The 24,719-nt window shown below is 51.1% G+C and overlaps 1 protein-coding gene across 1 annotated transcript in view; it reads left to right on the top strand.

The window, feature by feature from the left end:
• LOC134358052 (aminopeptidase N-like) overlaps nt 1-24,719 on the top strand; it is a 50,933-nt gene that overhangs the window by 7,729 nt on the left and 18,485 nt on the right. The window contains exons 5-11 of the mRNA XM_063069952.1: nt 415-569; nt 10,760-10,873; nt 14,969-15,112; nt 16,006-16,071; nt 16,404-16,469; nt 21,046-21,221; nt 24,324-24,400. Coding sequence (XP_062926022.1) covers nt 415-569; nt 10,760-10,873; nt 14,969-15,112; nt 16,006-16,071; nt 16,404-16,469; nt 21,046-21,221; nt 24,324-24,400 — 798 coding nt within the window. The remainder of the gene's footprint in view (nt 1-414; nt 570-10,759; nt 10,874-14,968; nt 15,113-16,005; nt 16,072-16,403; nt 16,470-21,045; nt 21,222-24,323; nt 24,401-24,719) is intronic.

Raw genomic sequence — 24,719 nt, 5'->3', positions numbered from 1 at the left:
ATAAAGTGGACGTGGAGAGGATGATTCCAATCACGGGGTACAGCCTCAGAACAGAAGGATGTCCCTTTCAAACAGAGATGAAGAAGAATTTCTTTAGCCAGAAGGTGGTAAATCTGTGGAATTCATTGCCATAGATGGCTGTGAAAAGCAAGTCATTGGCATAGGCTCTGGATTAGTAGGAGTGTCAAAGGTGAAAGCAGGAGAATGGGGTCGAGAGGGATAATAAATCAGCCATGGTGAAACAGCAAAGCAGACTCGATGTTCCTACGTGTTATGGTGTTATGTACAATCCTTTGTTTCACTATGTGGGATCTTCATCTCCTGTTGGGGAGGCGGAATCTGGCTGGGCGAGACTGGGCTCGCATGTGTGCATGTGGTTGCCTTCTGACTCATGGGAGTTCCCTCCCTGCACAGACCTGGTGGCCGTGCCCTGTTTTGAGAGTGGTGCGATGGAGAACTGGGGGCTGGTCATCTTCAGGGAGATAAACCTCCTCTTCCAGCCCCAGGAGGACTCAGAGAGCACCAGACAGGACCTACGGCTTGTTCTAGCCCACGAGCTGGTACATCAGGTAGGCCTGAACGAGGAGTACGTGCTACACCGCCCTCTCTCACACTTCCCCCGCACCGTCCCGTCACACACTTCCCTCACACCGTCCCCTCACACACTTCCCCTGCACCGTCCCGTCACACACTTCCCCCACACCGTCCCGTCACACACTTCCCTCGCTCCGTCCCGTCACACACTTCCCCAACACCGTCATGTCACACACTTCCCTCACACCGTCCCGTCACACTCTTCCCTCGCTCCGTCCCGTCACACACTTCCCCAACACCGTCATGTCACACACTACACCCACACCGTCCCGTCACACACTTCCCTCACACCGTCCCGTCACACTCTTCCCTCGCTCCGTCCCGTCACACACTTCCCCAACACTGTCATGTCACACACTTCCCTCACACCGTCCCGTCACACCCTTCCCCAACACAATCCCATCACACACTTCCCCCGCACCGTCCCGTCACACACTTCCCTCCCACTGTCCCGTCACACACTTCCCTCCCACTGTCCCGTCGCACACTTCCCCCGCACTGTCCCTCACACACATCCCCAACACCGTCCCGTCACACACTTCCCTCCCACTGTCCCGTCACACACTTCCCTCCCACTGTCCCGTCGCACACTTCCCCCGCACTGTCCCTCACACACATCCCCAACACCGTCCCGTCACACACTTCCCCCGCACCGTCCCATCACACACTTCCCCCGCACCATCCCGTCACACACTTCCCCCACACCGTCATGTCACACACATACCCCACACCGTCCCGTCACACACTTTCCCCACACCGTCCCCTCACACACTTCCCCCACACCGTCCCGTCACACACTTCCCTCCCACTGTCCCGTCGCACACTTCCCTCACACCGTCCCTCACACACTTCCCCCGCACCGTCCCGTCACACACTTCCCCCGCACCGTCCCGTCACACACTTCCCCCGCACCGTCCCGTCACACACTTCCCTAACACCGTCCCATCACACACTTCCCCTAAACCGTCCCGTCACACACTTCCCCCGCACCATCCCGTCACACACTTCCCTCACACCATCCCGTCACACACTTCCCCAACACCGTCCCGTCACACACTTCCCCTAAACCGTCCCGTCACACACTTCCCTCACACCGTCCCGTCACACACTTCCCCCACACCGTCCCCTCACACACTTCCCTCACACCGTCCCTCACACACTTCCCCCGCACCGTCCCGTCACACACTTCCCCCACGCCATCCTGTCACACACTTCCCTCACACCGTCCCGTCACACACTTCCCCAACACCGCCCCGTCACACACTTCCCCCACGCCATCCCGTCACACACTTCCCTCACACCGCCCCGTCACACACTTCCCCCACGCCATCCCGTCACACACTTCCCTCACACCGCCCCGTCACACACTTCCCCCACGCCATCCCGTCACACACTTCCCCTAAACCGTCCCGTCACACACTTCCCCAACACCGTCCCGTCACACACTTCCCCCACACCGTCCCCTCACACACTTCCCTCCCACTGTCCCGTCGCACACTTCCCTCACACCGTCCCGTCACACCCTTCCCCAACACAATCCCATCACACACTTCCCCCGCACCGTCCCGTCACACACTTCCCTCCCACTGTCCCGTCACACACTTCCCTCCCACTGTCCCGTCGCACACTTCCCCCGCACTGTCCCATCACGCACTTCCCTCCCACTGTCCCGTCGCACACTTCCCCCGCACTGTCCCATCGCACACTTCCCCAACACCGTCCCGTCACACACTTCCCTCACACCGTCCCTCACACACATCCCCAACACCGTCCCGTCACACACTTCCCCCGCACCGTCCCGTCACACACTTCCCCCACACCGTCCCTCACACACTTCCCCCGCACCGTCCCATCACACACTTCCCCCGCACCGTCCCTCACACACTTCCCCCACACCGTCCCATCACGCACTTCCCTCCCACTGTCCCGTCGCACACTTCCCCCGCACTGTCCCATCGCACACTTCCCCAACACCGTCCCGTCACACACTTCCCTCACACCGTCCCTCACACACATCCCCAACACCGTCCCGTCACACACTTCCCCCGCACCGTCCCGTCACACACTTCCCCCACACCGTCATGTCACACACATACCCCACACCGTCCCATCACACACTTTCCCCACACCGTCCCCTCACACACTTCCCCCACACCGTCCCGTCACACACTTCCCTCACACTGTCTCCTCACACACATACCCCACACCGTCCCGTCACACACTTCCCTCCCACTGTCCCGTCGCACACTTCCCTCACACCGTCCCTCACACACTTCCCCCACACCGTCCCGTCACACACTTCCCCCACACCGTCCCGTCACACACTTCCCCCGCACCATCCCGTCACACACTTCCCTCACACCATCCCGTCACACACTTCCCCCGCACCATCCCGTCGCACACTTCCCTCACACCGTCCCTCACACACTTCCCTCACACCATCCCGTCACACACTTCCCCAACACCGTCCCGTCACACACTTCCCCTAAACCGTCCCGTCACACACTTCCCTCACACCGTCCCGTCACACACTTCCCCCACACCATCCCCTCACACACTTCCCTCACACCGTCCCTCACACACTTCCCCCGCACCGTCCTGTCACACACTTCCCCCACGCCATCCCGTCACACACTTCCCTCACACCGTCCCGTCACACACTTCCCCAACACCGTCCCGTCACACACTTCCCCTAAACCGTCCCGTCACACACTTCCCCAACACCGTCCCGTCACACACTTCCCCCACACCGTCCCCTCACACACTTCCCTCCCACTGTCCCGTCGCACACTTCCCTCACACCGTACCGTCACACCCTTCCCCAACACAATCCCATCACACACTTCCCCCGCACCGTCCCGTCACACACTTCCCTCCCACTGTCCCGTCACACACTTCCCTCCCACTGTCCCGTCGCACACTTCCCCCGCACTGTCCCATCACACACTTCCCCAACACCGTCCCGTCACACACTTCCCTCACACTGTCCCTCACACACATCCCCAACACCGTCCCGTCACACGCTTCCCCCACACCGTCCCATCACACACTTCCCTCCCACTGTCCCGTCGCACACTTCCCTCACACCGTCCCTCACACACTTCCCCCCGCACCGTCCCGTCACACACTTCCCCCGCACCGTCCCGTCACACACTTCCCTCACACCGTCCCGTCACACACTTCCCCAACACCGTCCCGTCACACACTTCCCTCACACTGTCCCTCACACACATCCCCAACACCGTCCCTCACACACTTCCCCTAAACCGTCCCGTCACACACTTCCCTCACACCGTCCCGTCACACACTTCCCTCACACCGTCCCGTCACACACTTCCCCAACACCGTCCCGTCACACACTTCCCCCACACCGTCCCGTCACACACTTCCCCCACGCCATCCCGTCACACACTTCCCTCACACCGTCCCGTCACACACTTCCCTCACACCGTCCCGTCACACACTTCCCCAACACCGTCCCGTCACACACTTCCCCTAAACCGTCCCGTCACACACTTCCCCAACACCGTCCCGTCACACACTTCCCCCACACCGTCCCCTCACATACTTCCCTCCCACTGTCCCGTCGCACACTTCCCCCACACTGTCCCGTCGCACACTTCCCCCACACCATCCCGTCACACACTTCCCCCACACCGTCCCGTCACACACTTCCCTCACACCGTCCCGTCACACACTTCCCTCCCACTGTCCCGTCGCACACTTCCCCCACACCGTCCCGTCACACACTTCCCTCACACCGTCCCTCACACACTTCCCCCACACCGTCCCGTCACACACTTCCCTCACACCGTCCCATCACACACTTCCCCCACACCGTCCCGTCACACACTTCCCTCCCACCGTCCCGTCACACACATCCCCAACACCGTCCCCTCACACACTTCCCTCACACCGTCCCATCACACACTTCCTCCACACCGTCCCATCACACACTTCCCCCACACCGTCCCGTCACACACTTCCCCAAAACCGTCCCCTCACACACTTCCCTCACACCGTCCTATCACACACTTCCCCCACACCGTCCCATCACACACTTCCCCCACGCCATCCTGTCACACACTTCCCCCACCACTGTCATGTCACACACTTCCCTCACACCGTCCCCTCACACACTTCCCCTGAACCGTCCCGTCACACACTTCCCCCGCACCGTCCCGTCACACACTTCCCCCACGCAGTCCCCTAACACACTTCCCCCACACCGTCCCGTCACACAATTCCCTCACACCGTCCCGTCACACACTTCCTCCACACCGTCCCCTCACACACTTCCCCCACACCATCCCGTCACACACATCCCCCACAACGTCCTGTCACACACATCCCCGGCACCGTCCCGTCACACACTTCCTCCACACCATCCCCTCACACACTTCCCCCACGCAGTCCCGTCACACACTTCCCTCACACCATCCCATCACACACTTCCCCCACACCGTCCCGTCACACACTTCCCCCACGCAGTCCCCTCACACACATCCCGAACACCGTCCTGTCACACACATCCCCCGCACCGTCCCGCCACACACTTCCCTCACACCGTCCCGTCACACACTTCCCCCACACTGTCCCCTCACACACTTCCTCACACCATCCCATCAAATGCTTCCCCTACACCATCTTATCAAACATTCCCTCTTCTCCAACCTGTCAACCACACCCCTGACATCATCCTGACAAATACTTCGTAAACACCATTCCATCAAACACTTTCTACACACTGTCCTCTCAATCATTTCCCATTCACAGATCCCCTCTCGTCAAACACACTCTACAGACTGACTTGTCAAAACATTGTCCATGCACCATCCCATCAAAACACTCTCTACACACTGACCCGTCACTACACTCTCCACACACCATCCCATCAAAACACTCCCTACACACCATCCCATCAAAACACTCTCTACACACCATCCCATCAAAACACTCCCTACACCCCATCCCATCAGAACACTCTACACACCGACCCATCAAAACACTCTCTACACACCATCCCATCAAAACACTCCCTACACACTATCCCATCAAAACACTCTCTACACACCATCCCATCAAAACACTCTCGACACACCATCCCATCAAAACACTCCCTACACACCATCCCATCAAAACACTCTCTACACACCGACCCATCAAAACACTCTCTACACACCATCCCATCAAAACACTCCCTACACACCATCCCATCAAAACACTCCCTACACACCGACCCATCAAAAGACTCCCTGCACACCATCCCATCAAAACACTCTCTACACACCATCCCATCAAAACACTCTCTACACACCGACCCATCAAAACACTCTCTACACACCGACCCATCAAAGCACTCTCTACACACCGACCCATCAAAACACTCTCTACACACCATCCTATCAAAACACTGTCTGCACACTGACCCATCAAAACACTCTCTACACACCGACCCATCAAAACACTCTCTACACACCGACCCATCAAAACACTCTTTACACACCGACCCATCAAAACACTCTTTACACACCGACCCATCAAAACAGTCTCTACACACCGACCCATCAAAACACTCTCTACACCCGACCCATCAAAACACTCTATACACACTGACCCATCAAAACACTCTCTACACACTGACCCATCAAAACACTCTCCATACACCATCCCATCAAAACACTCTCTGCACACCGACCCATCAAAACACTCTCTACACACCGACCCATCAAAACACTCTTTACACACCGACCCATCAAAACAATCTCCACACACCGATCCATCAAAACACTCTCTACACACCGACCCCTCAAAACACTCTCCACACACCGACCTATCAAAACACTCTCTACACACCATCCCATCAAAACACTCCGTACACACCATCCCATCAAAACACTCTCCACACACCGACCCATCAAAACAGTCTCTACACACTATCCCATCAAAACACTCTCTGCACACCAACCCATCAAAAGACTCCCTGCACACCATCCCATCAAAACACTCTCTACACACCATCCCATCAAAACACTCTCTACACACCGACCCATCAAAGCACTCTCTACACACCGACCCATCAAAACACTCTCTACACACCATCCCATCAAAACACTCTCTGCACACAGACCGATCAAAACACTCTCTACACACCGACCCATCAAAACACTCTGTACACACCGACCCATCAAAACAGTCTCTACACACCGACCCATCAAAACACTCTCTACACACTGACCCATCAAAACACTCTCTACACACCGACCCATCAAAACACTCCCTACACAACATCCCATCAAAACATTCTCTACACACTGACCCATCAAAACACTCTCTACACACCGACCCATCAAAACACTCCCTACACAACATCCCATCAAAACACTCTCTACACACTGACCCATCAAAACACTCTCTACACACCATCCCATCAAAACACTCTCTACACACCGACCCATCAAAACACTCTCTACACACTGACCCATCAAAACACTCTCTACACACCGACCCATCAAAACACTCTCTAGTCGGTGTCGGATCGGTGTGTAGAGAGTGTTTTGATGGGTCGGTGTGTAGAGAGTGTTTTGATGGGTCGGTGTGTAGAGAGTGTTTTGATGGGATGGTGTGTAGAGACTGTTTTGATGGGTCGGTGTGTAGAGATTGTTTTGATGGGATGGTGTATGGAGAGTGTTTTGATGGGTCACATCAAAACACTCTCCATACACCATCCCATCAAAACACTCTCTACACACCGACCCATCAAAACACTCTCTACACACCGACCCATCAAAACACTCTCTGCACACCGACCCATCAAAACACTCTCTACACACTGACCCATCAAAACACTCTCCATACACCATCCCATCAAAACACTCTCTACACACCGACCCATCAAAACACTCTCTACACACCATCCCATCAAAACACTCTCTACACACCGATCCATCAAAACACTCTCTACACACCGACCCATCAAAACACTCTCTACACATTGACCCATCAAAACACTCTCCATACACCATCCCGTCAAAACACTCTCTACACACCCACCCTTCAAAACACTCTCCACACACCAAAACACTCTCTACACACCGACCCATCAAAACACTCTCTACACACCGACCCATCAAAACACTCTCTACACACCATCCCATTAAAACACTCCGTACACACCATCCCATCAAAACACTCTCCACACACCGACCCATCAAAACAGTCTCTACACACTATCCCATCAAAACACTCTCTACACACCAACCCATCAAAAGACTCTCTACACACCGACCCATCAAAGCACTCTCTACACACCGACCCATCAAAACACTCTCTACACACCATCCCATCAAATCACTCTCTGCACACAGACCGATCAAAACACTCTCTACACACCAACCCATCAAAACACTCTGTACACACCGACCCATCAAAACACTCTGTACACACCGACCCATCAAAACACTCTCTACACACTGACCCATCAAAACACTCTCTACACACCATCCCATCAAAACACTCTCTACACACCATCCCATCAAAACACTCTCTACACACCGACCCATCAAAACACTCTCTACACACTGACCCATCAAAACACTCTCTACACACCGACCCATCAAAACACTCTCTAGTCGGTGTCGGGTTGGTGTGTAGAGAGTGTTTTGATGGGTCGGTGCGTAGAGAGTGTTTTGATGGGTCGGTGTGTAGAGAGTGTTTTGATGGGTCAGTGTGTAGAGAGTGTTTTGATGGGTCGGTGTGTAGAGATTGTTTTGATGGGATGGTGTATGGAGAGTGTTTTGATGGGTCACATCAAAACACTCTCCATACACCATCCCATCAAAACACTCTCTACACATTGACCCATCAAAACACTCTCCATACACCATCCCGTCAAAACACTCTCTACACACCCACCCTTCAAAACACTCTCCACACACCAAAACACTCTCTACACACCGACCCATCAAAACACTCTCTACACACCGACCCATCAAAGCACTCTCTACACACCGACCCATCAAAACACTCTCTACACACCATCCCATCAAAACACTCTCTGCACACAGACCGATCAAAACACTCTCTACACACCGACCCATCAAAACACTCTGTACACACCGACCCATCAAAACACTCTCTACACACCGACCCATCAAAACACTCTCTACACACTGACCCATCAAAACACTCTCTACACACCATCCCATCAAAACACTCTCTACACACCATCCCATCAAAACACTCTCTACACACCGACCCATCAAAAATCTCTCTACACACCGACCCATCAAAACACTCCCTACACAACATCCCATCAAAACACTCTCTACACACTGACCCATCAAAACACTCTCTACACACTGACCCATCAAAACACTCTCTACACACCGACCCATCAAAACACTCTCTACACATTGACCCATCAAAACACTCTCCATACACCATCCCGTCAAAACACTCTCTACACACCCACCCTTCAAAACACTCTCCACACACCAAAACACTCTCTACACACCGACCCATCAAAACACTCTCTACACACCGACCCATCAAAACACTCTCTACACACCATCCCATCAAAACACTCCGTACACAACATCCCATCAAAACACTCTCCACACACCGACCCATCAAAACAGTCTCTACACACTATCCCATCAAAACACTCTCTACACACCAACCCATCAAAAGACTCCCTGCACACCATCCCATCAAAACACTCTCTACACACCATCCCATCAAAACACTCTCTACACACCGACCCATCAAAGCACACTCTACACACCGACCCATCAAAACACTCTCTACACACCATCCCATCAAAACACTCTCTGCACACAGACCGATCAAAACACTCTCTACACACCGACCCATCAAAACACTCTCTACACACCGACCCATCAAAACACTCTCTACACACCGACCCATCAAAACACTCTCTACACACTGACCCATCAAAACACTCTCTACACACCATCCCATCAAAACACTCTCTACACACCATCCCATCAAAACACTCTCTACACACCGACCCATCAAAACACTCTCTACACACCGACCCATCAAAACACTCCCTACACAACATCCCATCAAAACACTCTCTACACACTGACCCATCAAAACACTCTCTACACACTGACCCATCAAAACACTCTCTACACACCGACCCATCAAAACACTCCCTACACAACATCCCATCAAAACACTCTCTACACACTGACCCATCAAAACACTCTCTACACACCATCCCATCAAAACACTCTCTACACACCGACCCATCAAAACACTCTCTACACACTGACCCATCAAAACACTCTCTACACACCGACCCATCAAAACACTCTCTAGTCGGTGTCGGGTCGGTGTGTAGAGAGTGTTTTGATGGGTCGGTGTGTAGAGAGTGTTTTGATGGGTCGGTGTGTAGAGAGTGTTTTGATGGGATGGTGTGTAGAGACTGTTTTGATGGGTCGGTGTGTAGAGATTGTTTTGATGGGATGGTGTATGGAGAGTGTTTTGATGGGTCACATCAAAACACTCTCCATACACCATCCCATCAAAACACTCTCTACACACCGACCCATCAAAACACTCTCTACACACCGACCCATCAAAACACTCTCTACACACTGACCCATCAAAACACACTCTACACACCATCCCATCAAAACACTCTCTACACACCATCCCATCAAAACACTCTCTACACACTGACCCATCAAAACACTCTCTGCACACTGACCCATCAAAACACACTCTACACACCATCCCATCAAAACACTCTCTACACACCATCCCATCAAAACACTCTCTACACACCATCCCATCAAAGTATTCTCTGCACCACCTCGTCAAATGATCCATCTACATTGTCCATCTTTTATTTTCTTTCTCTGAAGGAGGTTTTTTCAGTGTTTTTAGGATCAGTGGACACCATATTACAGCACTTTCCAATACACAATGTTTACAAAGTGGAAGATGAACATCACTACACAAAGTGTATTGTCCTGCCAGTTGCCCCCTGCACCATCACATCAGTGCAATCTCTACACCATCCCGACAAACTGCCAACTATGATACCCCCCACACCACCCAGCTCGATGTCAGGCAGTGTCGTGAACTGCCCTGCCCCGGCTCATCACCCTGACCGCTGACTGGTCTCTGGCAGTGGTTCGGCAACTTGGTGACCATCAATTGGTGGAACGATCTGTGGCTGAACGAGGGATTTGCCACCTACTTCAGTTACCTTGGCAACGCCTTCATCAGCCCCGAGCGGACAGCGGTGAGTGTGCATGCGCGGGCGTCGAGGGACAACAACGTGGCCACAGCACAGAGCAGTCTGCAGTCAAGGTTGTTGTATATGCTGTAGAGTATTGTCTGCATTTGGAAGTAGGAACTCGTCCCAACAGCAGTCATTGTAAATTATCCAACTGCTCCCCAGTATGTGGGTGAGGGATAGAAACTGGGGGGAGTTATGGGGAGAATGAAACAGGATTGGTGCTAATGATTGAGACTTGAAGGGCTAAGCTCCTGCTCCTATTTGTATCTCCCTCTGACTATGTGACATTTGGCCCATCAAATCTCTGCTATCCCTTGGCGAGAGTCTCTGAGTATTCCAAGTCCCCATATTCCAATGCAGAATGCAAATTATTTTCACTGAATGTGCCTTTACCTTGAAAGTTCCTGTTGAATTCACTCCCACCCTGTCAAAGACTCAATCTACATTATCCTGTCAAACATGCCCTTACACTATCCCACCAAACACCCCTTCTGCACTGTTCTATCAAACACTCCCACTACTTTGTCACCTCAAACACTCCCACTACACCCTCCCTTTAGACACTTTCTACACGTCCCACAGACACTCTCTCTACACTGTCCCGACAGACACTCTGTACACCATCCCGACAGACACTCTCTCTACACTGTCCCGACAGACACTCTCTACACCGTCCCGACAGACACTCTCTCTACATCGTCCCGACAGACACTCTCTCTACCTCTCTACACTGGCCCGACAGACACTCTCTACACCGTCCTGACAGACACTCTCTGCACTGTCCCGACCGACACTCTCTCTTCACTGTCCCGACTGACACTCTCTCTACACCGTCCCGACAGACACTCTCTACACCGTCGCGACAGACACAGTCTCTACATCATCCCGACAGTGGTTCTAGGACAAGGGAGGGTAGCGTCTCGCTCATCACTGGCTGTGGGACCTGTCATGCTCCCATGGCCGTGGGTCAACATCACTCCAAAAGGTCACCCAGATCCACGATGGAATTCAAACTGGTTTATTATTGTCACGCTCTAAGATACAGTGAAAAGCTGTCCTGCATATTGAATCAGGCTTATTGTCACTGACATCTCATGGAAAGTGCTGGAGGAACTCAGCAGGTCAGGCAGCATCTATGGACGGGAGAAAACAGTCGACGTTTTGAGCCAAGACTGTGGAACAATATCAGAATGCAGAATAAAGTGTAATAGCTGCACAGAAAGTGCAGTACAGGCAGGCAATATGGTGAAAGATCATACCCAGCTGGATTTTGGGGTCAGGTGGCCATTTTATCGTACTAGAGAACTATTTAGGTGTCGTATAACCGAGGACTAGGAGTTGTCCTTGAGCATGAATCTCCTGCCTGGTGGATAAACACACTGCCGTGCGCCCGGCACCTGCAGCTCTGTGAGGGAATGCTGCCAACTGCCACGCTCCCGATTGATAGAGTCTGTGCTGAGGGGTGCACTGAATTCTCATGTAGACAAAGGTTCTGGGGGAGAGGACTCCAGTCTGCGAGCTCCTGGTATTTGGAAACCGAGCATCCTCAAATTGTCCCACACACTGTTCAAAGGCTGTTCTTGTCAGTGCACCGGTGTGGTCATGGGCTCAGCTCTGTGGAACATAAATCGCTTGTCCACCATCACCCTCACCGAGTTTTACCAACACCGGGTTGCATCACGGTTTGGTGGGGAAACTACTCTGCCCAGGACTACAAGAAACTGCAGAGTTGTAGGCACAGCTCAGTGTCTCTTCCCTTCCCCGATGTACACCGTTTACATCGCTGAAATCAGCCTCCCCTCCACGGACTCTGTCCACACTCCTTGCTGCCTCAGTAAAGCAGACAACGGCGGGAGGAGAGAGAGCAGCGCGCCGCGTGTGCGCAGCCCTCCGGTGAAAAATGATATCGTATCCGTTAAATAGGGGCCATGGACAATTCTGATTTGATGGAGGCAGGCGTGAAAGTACAGAGGAACATCTGGAGAAATTTCTGAAACGCCAGTTCGCTGCTGTCGTTACTGCGTGATCGGGAACCTTTCTGAGGGAAGGCTTCATATCCCCGGCTTTGCCTGCTGTTGGCGACCGAGATTGAGGTCGAATCGTTCGGACAGAGATGGCGCTCAGTACTTGGTGTCGGAGAGCTGATCAGAGCTCCAAGTTTTCGGATGACTCAGAGTCGGACTGTGGTCGGGTATGGCAGGGAGAGTTTTTCTTCCTTCTCCTGTCTGCGTGAGATGTGGGACATTTGAGCGACTTTGAACTTCTACTGTGCTCATGGACTTCTTCATCAAGTTATGGTATTGTTGCATTGTTGTAACTATATGTTATAATTATGTGGTTTTGTTAGTTTTTTTTCAGTCTTGGTCTGTCCTGTGTTTTGTGATATCACACTGGAGGAAATATTGTATCATTTCTTAATGCATATAAGACAATAAGGGAGGACTGTGTGTCTTCAGGAGATTAGTGTGCAAACTCAGGAGATTAGTGTGCAAACTTAAAGCACACGGTATTGGGGGTAAGGTATTGGTGTGGGTGGAGAATTGGTTAGCAGACAGGAAGCAAAGAGTGGGAATAAACGGGACCTTTTCAGAATGGCAGGCGGTGACTAGTGGGGTACCGCAAGGCTCAGTGCTGGGACCCCAGTTGTTTACAATATATATTAATGACTTGGATGAGGGAATTAAATGCAGCATCTCCAAGTTTGCGGATGACACTAAGCTGGGTGGCAGTGTTAGCAGTGAGGAGGATGCTAAGAGGATGCAGGGTGACTTGGATAGGTTGGGTGAGTGGGCAAACTCATGGCAGATGCAATTTAATGTGGATAAATGTGAAGTTATCCACTTTGGTGGCAAAAATAGGAAAACAGATTATTATCTGAATGGTGGCTGATTAGGAAAAGGGGAGGTGCAACGAGACCTGGGTGTCATTATACACCAGTCATTGAAAGTGGGCATGCAGGTACAGCAGGCGGTGAAAAAGGCGAATGGTATGCTGGCATTTATAGCGAGAGGATTCGAGTACAGGAGCAGGGAGGTACTACTGCAGTTGTACAAGGCCTTGGTGAGACCACACCTGGAGTATTGTGTGCAGTTTTGGTCCCCTAATCTGAGGAAAGACATCTTTGCCATAGAGGGAGTACAAAGAAAGTTCACCAGATTGATTCCTGGGATGGCAGGACTTTCATATGAAGAAAGACTGGATGAACTGGGCTTGTACTCGTTGGAATTTAGAAGATTGAGGGGGGATCTGATTGAAACGTATAAGATCCTAAAGGGATTGGACAGGCTAGATGCAGGAAGATTGTTCCCGATGTTGGGGAAGTCCAGAACAAGGGGTCACAGTTTGAGGATAGAGGGGAAGCCTTTTAGGACCGAGATTAGGAAAAACTTCTTTACAGAGAGAGTGGTGAATCTGTGGAATTCTCTGCCACAGGAAACAGTTGAGGCCAGTTCATTGGCTATGTTTAAGAGGGAGTTAGATATGGCCCTTGTGGCTACAGGGGTCAGGGGGTATGGAGGGAAGGCTGGGGCGGGGTTCTGAGTTGGATGATCAGCCATGATCATAATAAATGGCGGTGCAGGCTCGAAGGGCCGAATGGCCTACTCCTGCACCTATTTTCTATGTTTCTATAATCTAACATAATCAAAGTCCCACCCATCCCAGACGTCCTCGCTTCTCCCCATCCCATCTGGCAGAAGGTACTAAAGCCCAAAAGCTTGTACCACCCGGTTCAAGGACAACTTCTACCTCACTGTTAGACCATTGGATGGTTCACTGGTACTTTAAGATGGGTCCTTGACCTCACGATCAACCCTGGTATGGGTCTTGCACTTTATTGTCTGCCTGTGCTGCACCTTCTCAGCAGCTGTTACACATTATTCTCTTGTTTTACCTTGTTATACCTCAATGCACAGTGTTGTGATCTGATCTGAATGAACAAGCCTTTCACTGTGTCTCAGTACACATGACAATAATGAACCAATTCTGATACACGGAGGTGAGGGATGATTGTCAGTGACCCAGTGACCCAAATACCAGGCCCCTGTGGCCTGGCTGGGTCACATTCCCTGCTAACCCTGTCGCCACCTGCCTCACCAGGACTCTGTGTTTGTGGGCAAGAGCCTCCGTATCAGCCTGGAGTCAGACGCCCAGCCGAACTCCCACCCGCTCTCAGTCAGCGAGCAGGAGGTCGGCAGCAACCAGCGCATCAGCCAGCTCTTCAACGACATCTCCTATGAGAAGGTGAGAGTCCTGGGGGTGAGGGAGGGGAAAAACACACACAACACAGGATGGCAGTGGATCTGTAGATCCATTACAGCAGGTGGGAGCTGTGACACTAGATCCCAATCCCCGGTCACCAGACAGATCTCCACACTCCCCTCCCAATCCGGAGATTTCCTCTGTCTGACGACACTGTGTGTGTGTGTGTGTGTGTGTGTGCTTGTGTGTTGTCTGTGTGTGTGTGTGTATCTGTGTCTGTGTGTCTGTGTGTGCATGTCTGTGTCTGTGTCTGTGCGTATGTGAGTTGTATATGTGTGTGACTGTGTGTATGAGTGTTTGTGTGTTGTCTGTCTGTGTGTGTGAGACTGTGTGTATATGTGTTTGTGTGTATGTGTGTGTCTGCGTGTGTGTGTGTCTGTGTGTGTGTGTGTCTGTGTGTCTGTGTGTGCATGTCTGTGTGTGTGTGTGTGTATGTGTCTGTGTGTGTGTGTATCTGCGTGTGTGTGTGTGTCTGTGTGTGTGTCTGTGTGCATTTGTGTGTTGTCTGTGTGTGTGTGTGTGTGTGTGTGTGAGAGTGTGTGTGTCTCTGTGTCTGTGTGTGTGAGTGTGTCTCTGTGTCTGTGTGTGTGTGTGTGTGTCTGTGTGCATTTGTGTGTTGTCTGTGTCTGTGTGTGTGTATGTGAGTGTGTGTCTCTGTGTCTGTGTGTGTGAGTGTGTGTCTCTGTGTCTGTGTGTATCTCCCTGTGGGTTTCCTCCACGTGTTCCAGTTCTCTCCCATATTACATCCCTGACCCTCCATGAGTCCTTGGTACAAAGTGAGAAACTATACCCTGTCCCTCTGACAGTGCCAGGGAGTCTGTCCCACACAGCTCACCCCCTCACCCACTGCCTGACTCCCGGTGTCCTCCTGACAGGGTGCGTCTGTTCTCCGGATGGCCTCCAACTTCATGACGGAGAACGTCTTCCTGCAAGGACTCCTGGTGAGAGGGAAGAAGCTATACTGATCACCCCGCTCTTTCTCTGTCTCTCGCTCGTCCTCTCTCACTGCCTGCTTCTCAGTCCTGTCTGTCTCTCTCTCTCCCTCACTCCTTCTTTCTCTCTGTATCTGTCTGTCCATCTCTCCTCTGCTCTTCCTCCCTCTCACTCTCTCTGCTCTTCATCTCTTTTTTTCCATCTCTTCCCCTCTCTCTGCCCTCCCTCCCTCTTTCTCTCCATCTTTCCCTGTTTTTCTCTGTTCCCTCCCTCCCACTCTCTCTGTCTCTCTCGCTCTCTCGACTACCTGCTACTCACCCTGTGCGTCACACCCTGACAGAGCTACCTGAAGGAGTTCAGCTTCAGGACGGTGACCTACACCAACCTCCGCACTCACCTGCAAAAGGTAACCGCGAACTCCGAGCCCTAAACCATGCTGTAGGAAGGAAGTGACTGCACGAGGGAGGGTGCCGAGGCGATTCCCCAGGACGTTGCCTGGGACGGAGAGTTTCAGTTATGAGGAAAGACGGGGAAGGTCGGGTCTGTTCCCCCTGGAGTGGAGAAGGCTGATGGGGAACTGACAGAGGGGCAGAGATAGGATGGTGAGAAACGTTTTCTCCTGGTGGTAGGAGGGGGTGAAGGTAGAGGAGTGGAAAGGGGTTCAGGAGGGATCCGAGGTGGAACTTTCCCCCTGGGTTGGAATCAAGGATGCACTGCCTGAGTGGATGGTGGAGGCAAACACTCTCAACAATTTGAACAAGTATCTGGACAGTACCTGGCACAACATGCTACGGACCGAGAGCTGTGGAATGGGATTGGTTTGGGAACTGCAACGGCTGGTACAGATCCGGTGGGTAGAAGAGTCTCTTTCCATGCTGCAGGAATCTACAGGTCTCTGACTTCATGGACTGGTCGGTCAGCTCGTAAACGGTGGTCAGTCCAGACACTCTCCGGCCCCGGAAGTTGTTTGTCAATGTTCATCTATTTCCATGTAGGCCTGGTCCAAAGCGGCTAGGTGTGAGGAGGTTAGTTCACAACAGAGGGATGGGAACCAGTGCAGAGAGACAGAGGGGTGTAAAGTGAGCGTAGAAGCAAAAAGTACAAAGGGGAAAAGTAAAAGTGGCAGGCCGACAAATCCAGGGCAAGCATTAAAAAGGGCTAAGAGAGTTGTAAAAGAGCGCCTGAAGGCTTTATGTGTCAATGCAAGGAGCATTCGTAATAAGGTGGATGAATTGAAAGTGCAGATTGTTATTAATGATTATGATATAGTTGGGATCACAGAGACATGGCTCCAGGGTGACCAGGGATGGGAGCTCAACGTTCAGGGATATTCAATATTCAGGAGGGATAGACACGAAGGAAGGGGAGGTGGGGTGGCGTTGCTGGTTAAAAAAGAGATTAACGCAATAGAAAGGAAGGACATAAGCCGGGAAGATGTGGAATCGATATGGGTAGAGCTGCGTAACACTAAGGGGCAGAAGACGCTGGTGGGAGTTGTGTACAGGCCACCTAACAGTAGTAGTGAGGTCGGAGATGGTATTAAACAGGAAATTAGAAATGTGTGCAATAAAGGAACAGCAGTTATAATGGGTGACTTCAATCTACATGTAGACTGGGTGAACCAAATTGGTAAAGGTGCTGAGGAAGAGGATTTCTTGGAATGTATGCGGGATGGTTTTTTGAACCAACATGTCGAGGAACCGACTAGAGAGCAGGCTATTCTGGACTGGGTTTTGAGCAATGAGGAAGGGTTAATTAGCGATCTTGTCGTGAGAGGCCCCTTGGGTAAGAGTGACCATAATATGGTGGAATTCTTCATTAACATGGAGAGTGACATAGTTAATTCAGAAACAAAGGTTCTGAACTTAAAGAGGGGTAACTTTGAAGGTATGAGACATGAATTAGCTAAGATAGACTGGCAAATGACACTTCAAGGATTGACGGTGGATATGCAATGGCAGGCATTTAAAGGTTGCATGGATGAACTACAACAATTGTTCATCCCAGTTTGGCAAAAGAATAAATCAAGGAAGGTAGTGCACCCGTGGCTGACAAGAGAAATTAGGGATAGTATCAATTCCAAAGAAGTAGCATACAAATTAGCCAGAGAAAGTGGCTCACCTGAGGACTGGGAGAAATTCAGAGTTCAGCAGAGGAGGACAAAGGGCTTAATTAGGAAGGGGAAAAAAGATTATGAGAGAAAACTGGCAGAGAACATAAAAACGGACTGTAAAAGCTTTTATAGATATGTAAAAAGGAAAAGACTGATAAAGACAAATGTAGGTCCCCTGCAAACAGAAACAGGTGAATTGATTATGGGGAGCAAGGACATGGCAGACCAATTGAATAATTACTTTGGTTCTGTCTTCACTAAGGAGGACATAAATAATCTTCCAGAAATAGTAAGGGACAGAGGGTCCAGTGAGATGGAGGAACTGAGCGAAATACATGTTAGTAGGGAAGTGGTGTTAGGTAAATTGAAGGGATTGAAGGCAGATAAATCCCCAGGGCCAGATGGTCTGCATCCCAGAGTGCTTAAGGAAGTGGCCCAAGAAATAGTGGATGCATTAGTGATAATTTTTCAAAACTCGTTAGATTCTGGACTAGTTCCTGAGGATTGGAGGGTGGCTAATGTAACCCCACTTTTTAAAAAAGGAGGGAGAGAGAAACCGGGGAATTATAGGCCGGTTAGCCTAACGTCGGTGGTGGGGAAACTGCTGGAGTCAGTTATCAAGGATGTGATAACAGCACATTTGGAAAGCGGTGAAATGATCGGACAAAGTCAGCATGGATTTGTGAAAGGAAAATCATGTCTGACGAATCTCATAGAATTTTTTGAGGATGTAACTAGTAGAGTGGATAGGGGAGAACCAGTGGATGTGGTATATTTGGATTTTCAAAAGGCTTTTGACAAGGTCCCACATAGGAGATTAGTGTGCAAACTTAAAGCACACGGTATTGGGGGTAAGGTATTGGTGTGGGTGGAGAATTGGTTAGCAGACAGGAAGCAAAGAGTGGGAATAAACGGGACCTTTTCAGAATGGCAGGCGGTGACTAGTGGGGTACCGCAAGGCTCAGTGCTGGGACCCCAGTTGTTTACAATATATATTAATGACTTGGATGAGGGAATTAAATGCAGCATCTCCAAGTTTGCGGATGACACGAAGCTGGGTGGCAGTGTTAGCAGTGAGGAGGATGCTAAGAGGATGCAGGGTGACTTGGATAGGTTGGGTGAGTGGGCAAACTCATGGCAGATGCAATTTAATGTGGATAAATGTGAAGTTATCCACTTTGGTGGCAAAAATAGGAAAACAGATTATTATCTGAATGGTGGCCGATTAGGAAAAGGGGAGGTGCAACGAGACCTGGGTGTCATTATACACCAGTCATTGAAAGTGGGCATGCAGGTACAGCAGGCGGTGAAAAAGGCGAACGGTATGCTGGCATTTATAGCGAGAGGATTCGAGTACAGGAGCAGGGAGGTACTACTGCAGTTGTACAAGGCCTTGGTGAGACCACACCTGGAGTATTGTGTGCAGTTTTGGTCCCCTAATCTGAGGAAAGACATCTTTGCCATAGAGGGAGTACAAAGAAGGTTCACCAGATTGATTCCTGGGATGGCAGGTCTTTCATATGAAGAAAGACTGGATGAACTGGGCTTGTACTCGTTGGAATTTAGAAGATTGAGGGGGGATCTGATTGAAACGTATAAGATCCTAAAGGGATTGGACAGGCTAGATGCAGGAAGATTGTTCCCGATGTTGGGGAGGTCTAGAACGAGGGGTCACAGTTTGAGGATAGAGGGGAAGCCTTTTAGGACCGAGGTTAGGAAAAACTTCTTCACACAGAGAGTGGTGAATCTGTGGAATTCTCTGCCACAGCAAACTGTTGAGGCCAGTTCATTAGCTATGTTTAAAAGGAAGTTAGATATGGCCCTTGTGGCTACAGGGGTCAGGGGGTATGGAGGGAAGGCTGGGTTCTGAGTTGGATGATCAGCCATGATCATAATAAATGGCGGTGCAGGCTCGAAGGGCCGAATGGCCTACTCCTGCACCTATTTTCTATGTTTCTATGTTTCTATCCCAAATCTGGGAACTGAGGAGATCTTCCCCAGTGATGGGATCTGCTGACCAAAGGGGTGGGAGAGTAGGTGCCCTGCTCTGCCCCCAAACTGCACCAGTGACCCATGTGGGAAAGGGGATGTCCCAGGGCCCTTGATGAAACTGGAACCAGGACTTCTGGATCTGGGGCTGCAGCCCAGGTGATTGTATCACTGCTGGCCTCACTGAGTCTCCAGCCAATCAATACTGGACTCATCAGACCTCTAGCCAATCACTGCTGGACTCACTGGGCCTCCAGCCAATCAATACTGGACTCATTGGACCTCTAGCCAATCACTGCTGGACTCACTGGGCTTCCAGCCAATCACTGCTAGGCTTACCAGACCACCAGCCTATCACTGCTGGACTCACTGGGTTTCCAGCCAGTCATTACTGGGCTAAATGGGCTCCAGCCAATCAACACTAGACTAACTGCGCCTCCAGCCAATCCCTGCTGGATAATCAGCCATGTCCAACCAATCCCTACTGTGGATATATGGAGGTTAAGTGTGCAGGACAGGGAGAGCCATGGAGGGTGGGAGGGAGTGGAGGATGTCAGTCAGAGATGGAAGGGCTGCGAAGGAAGGTGAAGGGTGAGGGAAAATGGGGAGATTTGGATGATGTGGGGTGGGGTGTGGCATTTTGGGAAGGGTGGACGGAGAGGTTTGGAGCTGCTGGCTGGGTGGAGTAGTAGGATTCTGGGGCAGATGGAGGCTTGGGTGAAGAGGGTGGAAAATGATTTGGAGAGAATGGGGGTGTGACAGGGGACGTAGGGATCTGAGGAGCTTGGAGGAGGTGTAGGGATAGAGGGTGTGAGGTGGGATTTGCAGGGACTGACTGCCTTTCATTCCCCAGCCCACCTGTTGCCCTCTCCCTCCCCAGGCCATGAACAACCAGTCAGCAACGACCCTCCCCACCAACCTGAAATCCATCTTGGACAGCTGGGCCCTGCAGCCAGGCTACCCACTGGTGACGGTGAACACCAGCTCTGGACTCGTCTCCCAGCGGCACTTCCTCCTGTACGGATTGTCCACTGTGTCCCGCCCCTCCAGGTTCCGGTGAGCATCGCCTGGCTAATCTCCGGCCGTGGAGTTCCAGAAGGTGCCTCTGACATAGTTACATCAGTGACCCATTACTGGTTAGTCGGGAATCCCAGTGGTCTCGGTATGATCCCTGTCCTCCCCCTGGGACCCCATTTCCCATTGTTTAAACCTACTTGGATCCCATTTACCATTGTTTAAACCACTGGGACCCCATCACCCACTCTGTCTAGACTCACTGGGACCCCATTTTTCATTGTTTAATCCTACTTGGATCCCATTTCCCACTCTGTCTAAGTGCACTGGGATCCCATTTTTCACTGTTTGAACTCACTGGGATTCAATTTCCCACTGTCTAAATCCACTGGGACCCCATTTCCCACTGTTTAAACCAACTGGGACCCCATTTCCTATTTGTTTAAAACCACTAGGACACTATTTCCCATTCTGTCTAATCCCACTGGGACCCCATTTCCCATTGTTTAAACCCACTGGGACCCCATTTCCCACTGTTTAAACCAATTGGGACTCCATTTCCTACTGTTTAAACCCACTGGGATCCCATTTCTCACTCCGTTTAAACCTTCAGGGGACTGTGTTTCAGCTCTCTTTAAAGTCAGTGGCACCCTGTTTCCAAGTCCCTATAAGCTACTTGGACTCTATTTCCCACCCCATCTAAACCCACCGAGACCAATTTCCCTTTCCCATTTAAACCCATCGGGACCCCATTTCCAGCTCTGGTTAAACCCACTGGAACCCTATTTCTGGCTCCATTTAAACCCGCCACTTTCAACTTAAGGTAACACCTAAGGGTATGTTTGCTTATTGGTGGTAAACAACCAATAATCTGGAATATTTATCTTCATGATGCTTCTGATAGTGCCAGATTGTTGGGGGTTTCGACCAGATGGCAGGTTAGAGAATGGGAGCTGGAATGAAGGGTTGAACAGACACATTTACTGTCTCTGTCTGCTGGAACAAGATGAACCTGCTGGGAATGGTGGGGAATGTGCTGTTGGGGAAAGGGTAAGGAGCAAGCTGAAAGTAATGGGACTGAAGGTGATAAACCTCAAACACCTGACCTGATTCGATTGCAGTCAATCCAAGACCAGACCAGCCCACCTCAATCCAAGCCCTGTTGAGCCCAACCACACCAATCCAAGAACAGCCCAATCTAACCACAGCCAATCCAAGCCTAGCACAGCCCAACCATGGCCAATCCAAGAACAGCCCAAACTAACCACAGCCAATCCAAGCCTAGCACAGCCCAAGCATGGCCAATCCAAGAACAGCCCAAACTAACCACAGCCAATCCAAGCCTAGCACAGCCCAAGCATGGCCAATCCAAGAACAGCCCAAACTAACCACAGCCAATCCAAGCCTAGCACAGCCCAACCATGGCCAATCCAAGGCCAGCCCCATCCTGAAATCATTGGTAAAAACTCTGAGGGACCAGATTCATCTGCAATCAGAGAATATTCTGGTTTGTTAGGGAGATCATGACTGACGGACAAATTTGATTAAATATTTCAGAATGGTGACCAGAGATGTGGATGAGGACAGTGGGGAGAGCTCCTGGGATCCAGGGTGAACCTGCAGGTCCAGGACTGGAATCCTCCCCTATTGTTGTACACTTGTTTAATTTGGATATGTGCGAGGTGTTACATTTTGGGAAGACAATCCAGTGCCAGACTTTCACAGTGAACTGCAGGGCCCTGGGGGAGTGTTGTGGAACAGAAGAACCTTGGGATACAAGTACATAGTTCCCTGAAAGCCTGAAGGTGGTGACACAGGTAGACAGGATGGTGAAGGTGGCATTTGGCATGTTGGCCTTCATCAATTGGGCACTGAGCACAGGAGTTGGGACATTATATTGCATTTGGGCAATAGGTTCAGTTTCAAGTTCAACTTCATTGCTGTCTGACTGTACATATTTACCACCAAGCAAACCAATGTTCCTCTGGACCACAGTGCATCGACAATACATACATCACACACACACAACACATAAACGAAAATTTGCCATGAATAATTTAATAAAATATAATTTGAAATGCATGTAAAGTGCACAGCACAGATATACAGTAAAAAACAACCGGCTCTCTCTCTGAGTGATGAGACCTTGGGAACAGCAGAGAGTTCACTCGATTCACAGGGGAAGAAGCTGTAACCCAGTCTGGCAGCTCTAGTCCTGGTGCTCATAGCCGGCACCTCCTTCCCGATGGTAGTGGGTCAAGGAGATTGTGGCACGGGGGTTAGGGATGCTCGCCCTCTTACAGCAAAGATGCCTTTAAGCTGGGAAGAGAGCAGAGATATACAAGGATGTTGGCAGATCTTGAGGAACTAAAGATTGAGCCTTTCAGGTCTTTTTTCATTGTAGTATAGGAGACTGAGGGGCCATCTTATCAAATCATGAGGGGCTGAGATAGGGTAGGTTCACACAGTCCTTTTTCCCAGCTCTGGAGAATCAAGAACCAGAGGGTGAAAGGGAAAGAGATTTAATAGGAACCCAAGGGGCAACTTCTTCACTCTGAGGGTGGTCATCTAAGGAACAAGGTGCCACAGGAAGTGATTGGGGTAGGTACATTAGCAACATTTAAAAGACTCTTGGACAGGTGCATGCATAGGGAAGGATATGGGCCAAACACAGGCAGCAGGAACTGGCTTAGGTGGGGATTTTGGTCGGGTTGGGCCAGTTGGGCCAAAGGATTTGTTTCTATGTTCTCTCCCCTCAGCCATCACCTAATCCCATCACTCCACCATTGGCAGCCATTTCTGGGCCTCAAGATCCAATGTTCCCTCCGTAAACCCTTCTCCTCTCCGGTTTCATAAACGCTCACCCCTCACCTCTCTGTGTCTCCCCAAGTGCCAGACCTTGATCAGGAGATGACCCTCCGAACCACAGTGTTGCGTGACTAAGAAGCCCTCCCCTGCCACCCGGTGGTGAGGCTGGATCCCCTGGTCTGTGGGACAGGCAACTGTAGTGATGCTGGGTGGGGGAGTATCAGGTGTGTGAACAGTGCACCACACCCCCCCCCCCCATTCCGGACGGCAGACGGGTGAGGGATGGGGGGTGTGAGCAGACTGCAGATTGACCCACCCTCCTGTCTCCATCCTCAGGTACAGGTGGTATATCCCAGTCACCTGGCAACTCAACACCAGCCTGCAGGACATGATCTGGATCAACAGAACAAGACGTATGGACCACCACCTTCTCCCCCCACCCCACCCCCTCCGTATCACTCTCCCCAATCAGGATAAAGGGATAAATGACCAGGTGAAGGGACTTGACCAGAAAGTCCATTTCCCTCCATAAATGCCACCCAACGTGCTGAGTTCCTCAACCAGTATGTGTGTGGCTCCAGATTCAGGCTTCTGGCCACTATCATCTCTTACTAAAGGCTCTCTGGTGACCTGGGCTACAGGAGTCAGAAGGCAACACATAATTTGGCAGCAGAATTCTCCTCAACTCCCAAGATATTTGCCCAGATTCCAACCCATTTGGTCCATGCCCTG

The sequence above is a fragment of the Mobula hypostoma genome, chromosome 2, assembly GCF_963921235.1.
Source record: "Mobula hypostoma chromosome 2, sMobHyp1.1, whole genome shotgun sequence".
Taxonomy (NCBI): domain Eukaryota; kingdom Metazoa; phylum Chordata; class Chondrichthyes; order Myliobatiformes; family Myliobatidae; genus Mobula; species Mobula hypostoma.
The sequence above is the reverse complement of the archived record's forward strand: the minus strand, read 5'-3'. Positions and strand labels throughout refer to the sequence as shown.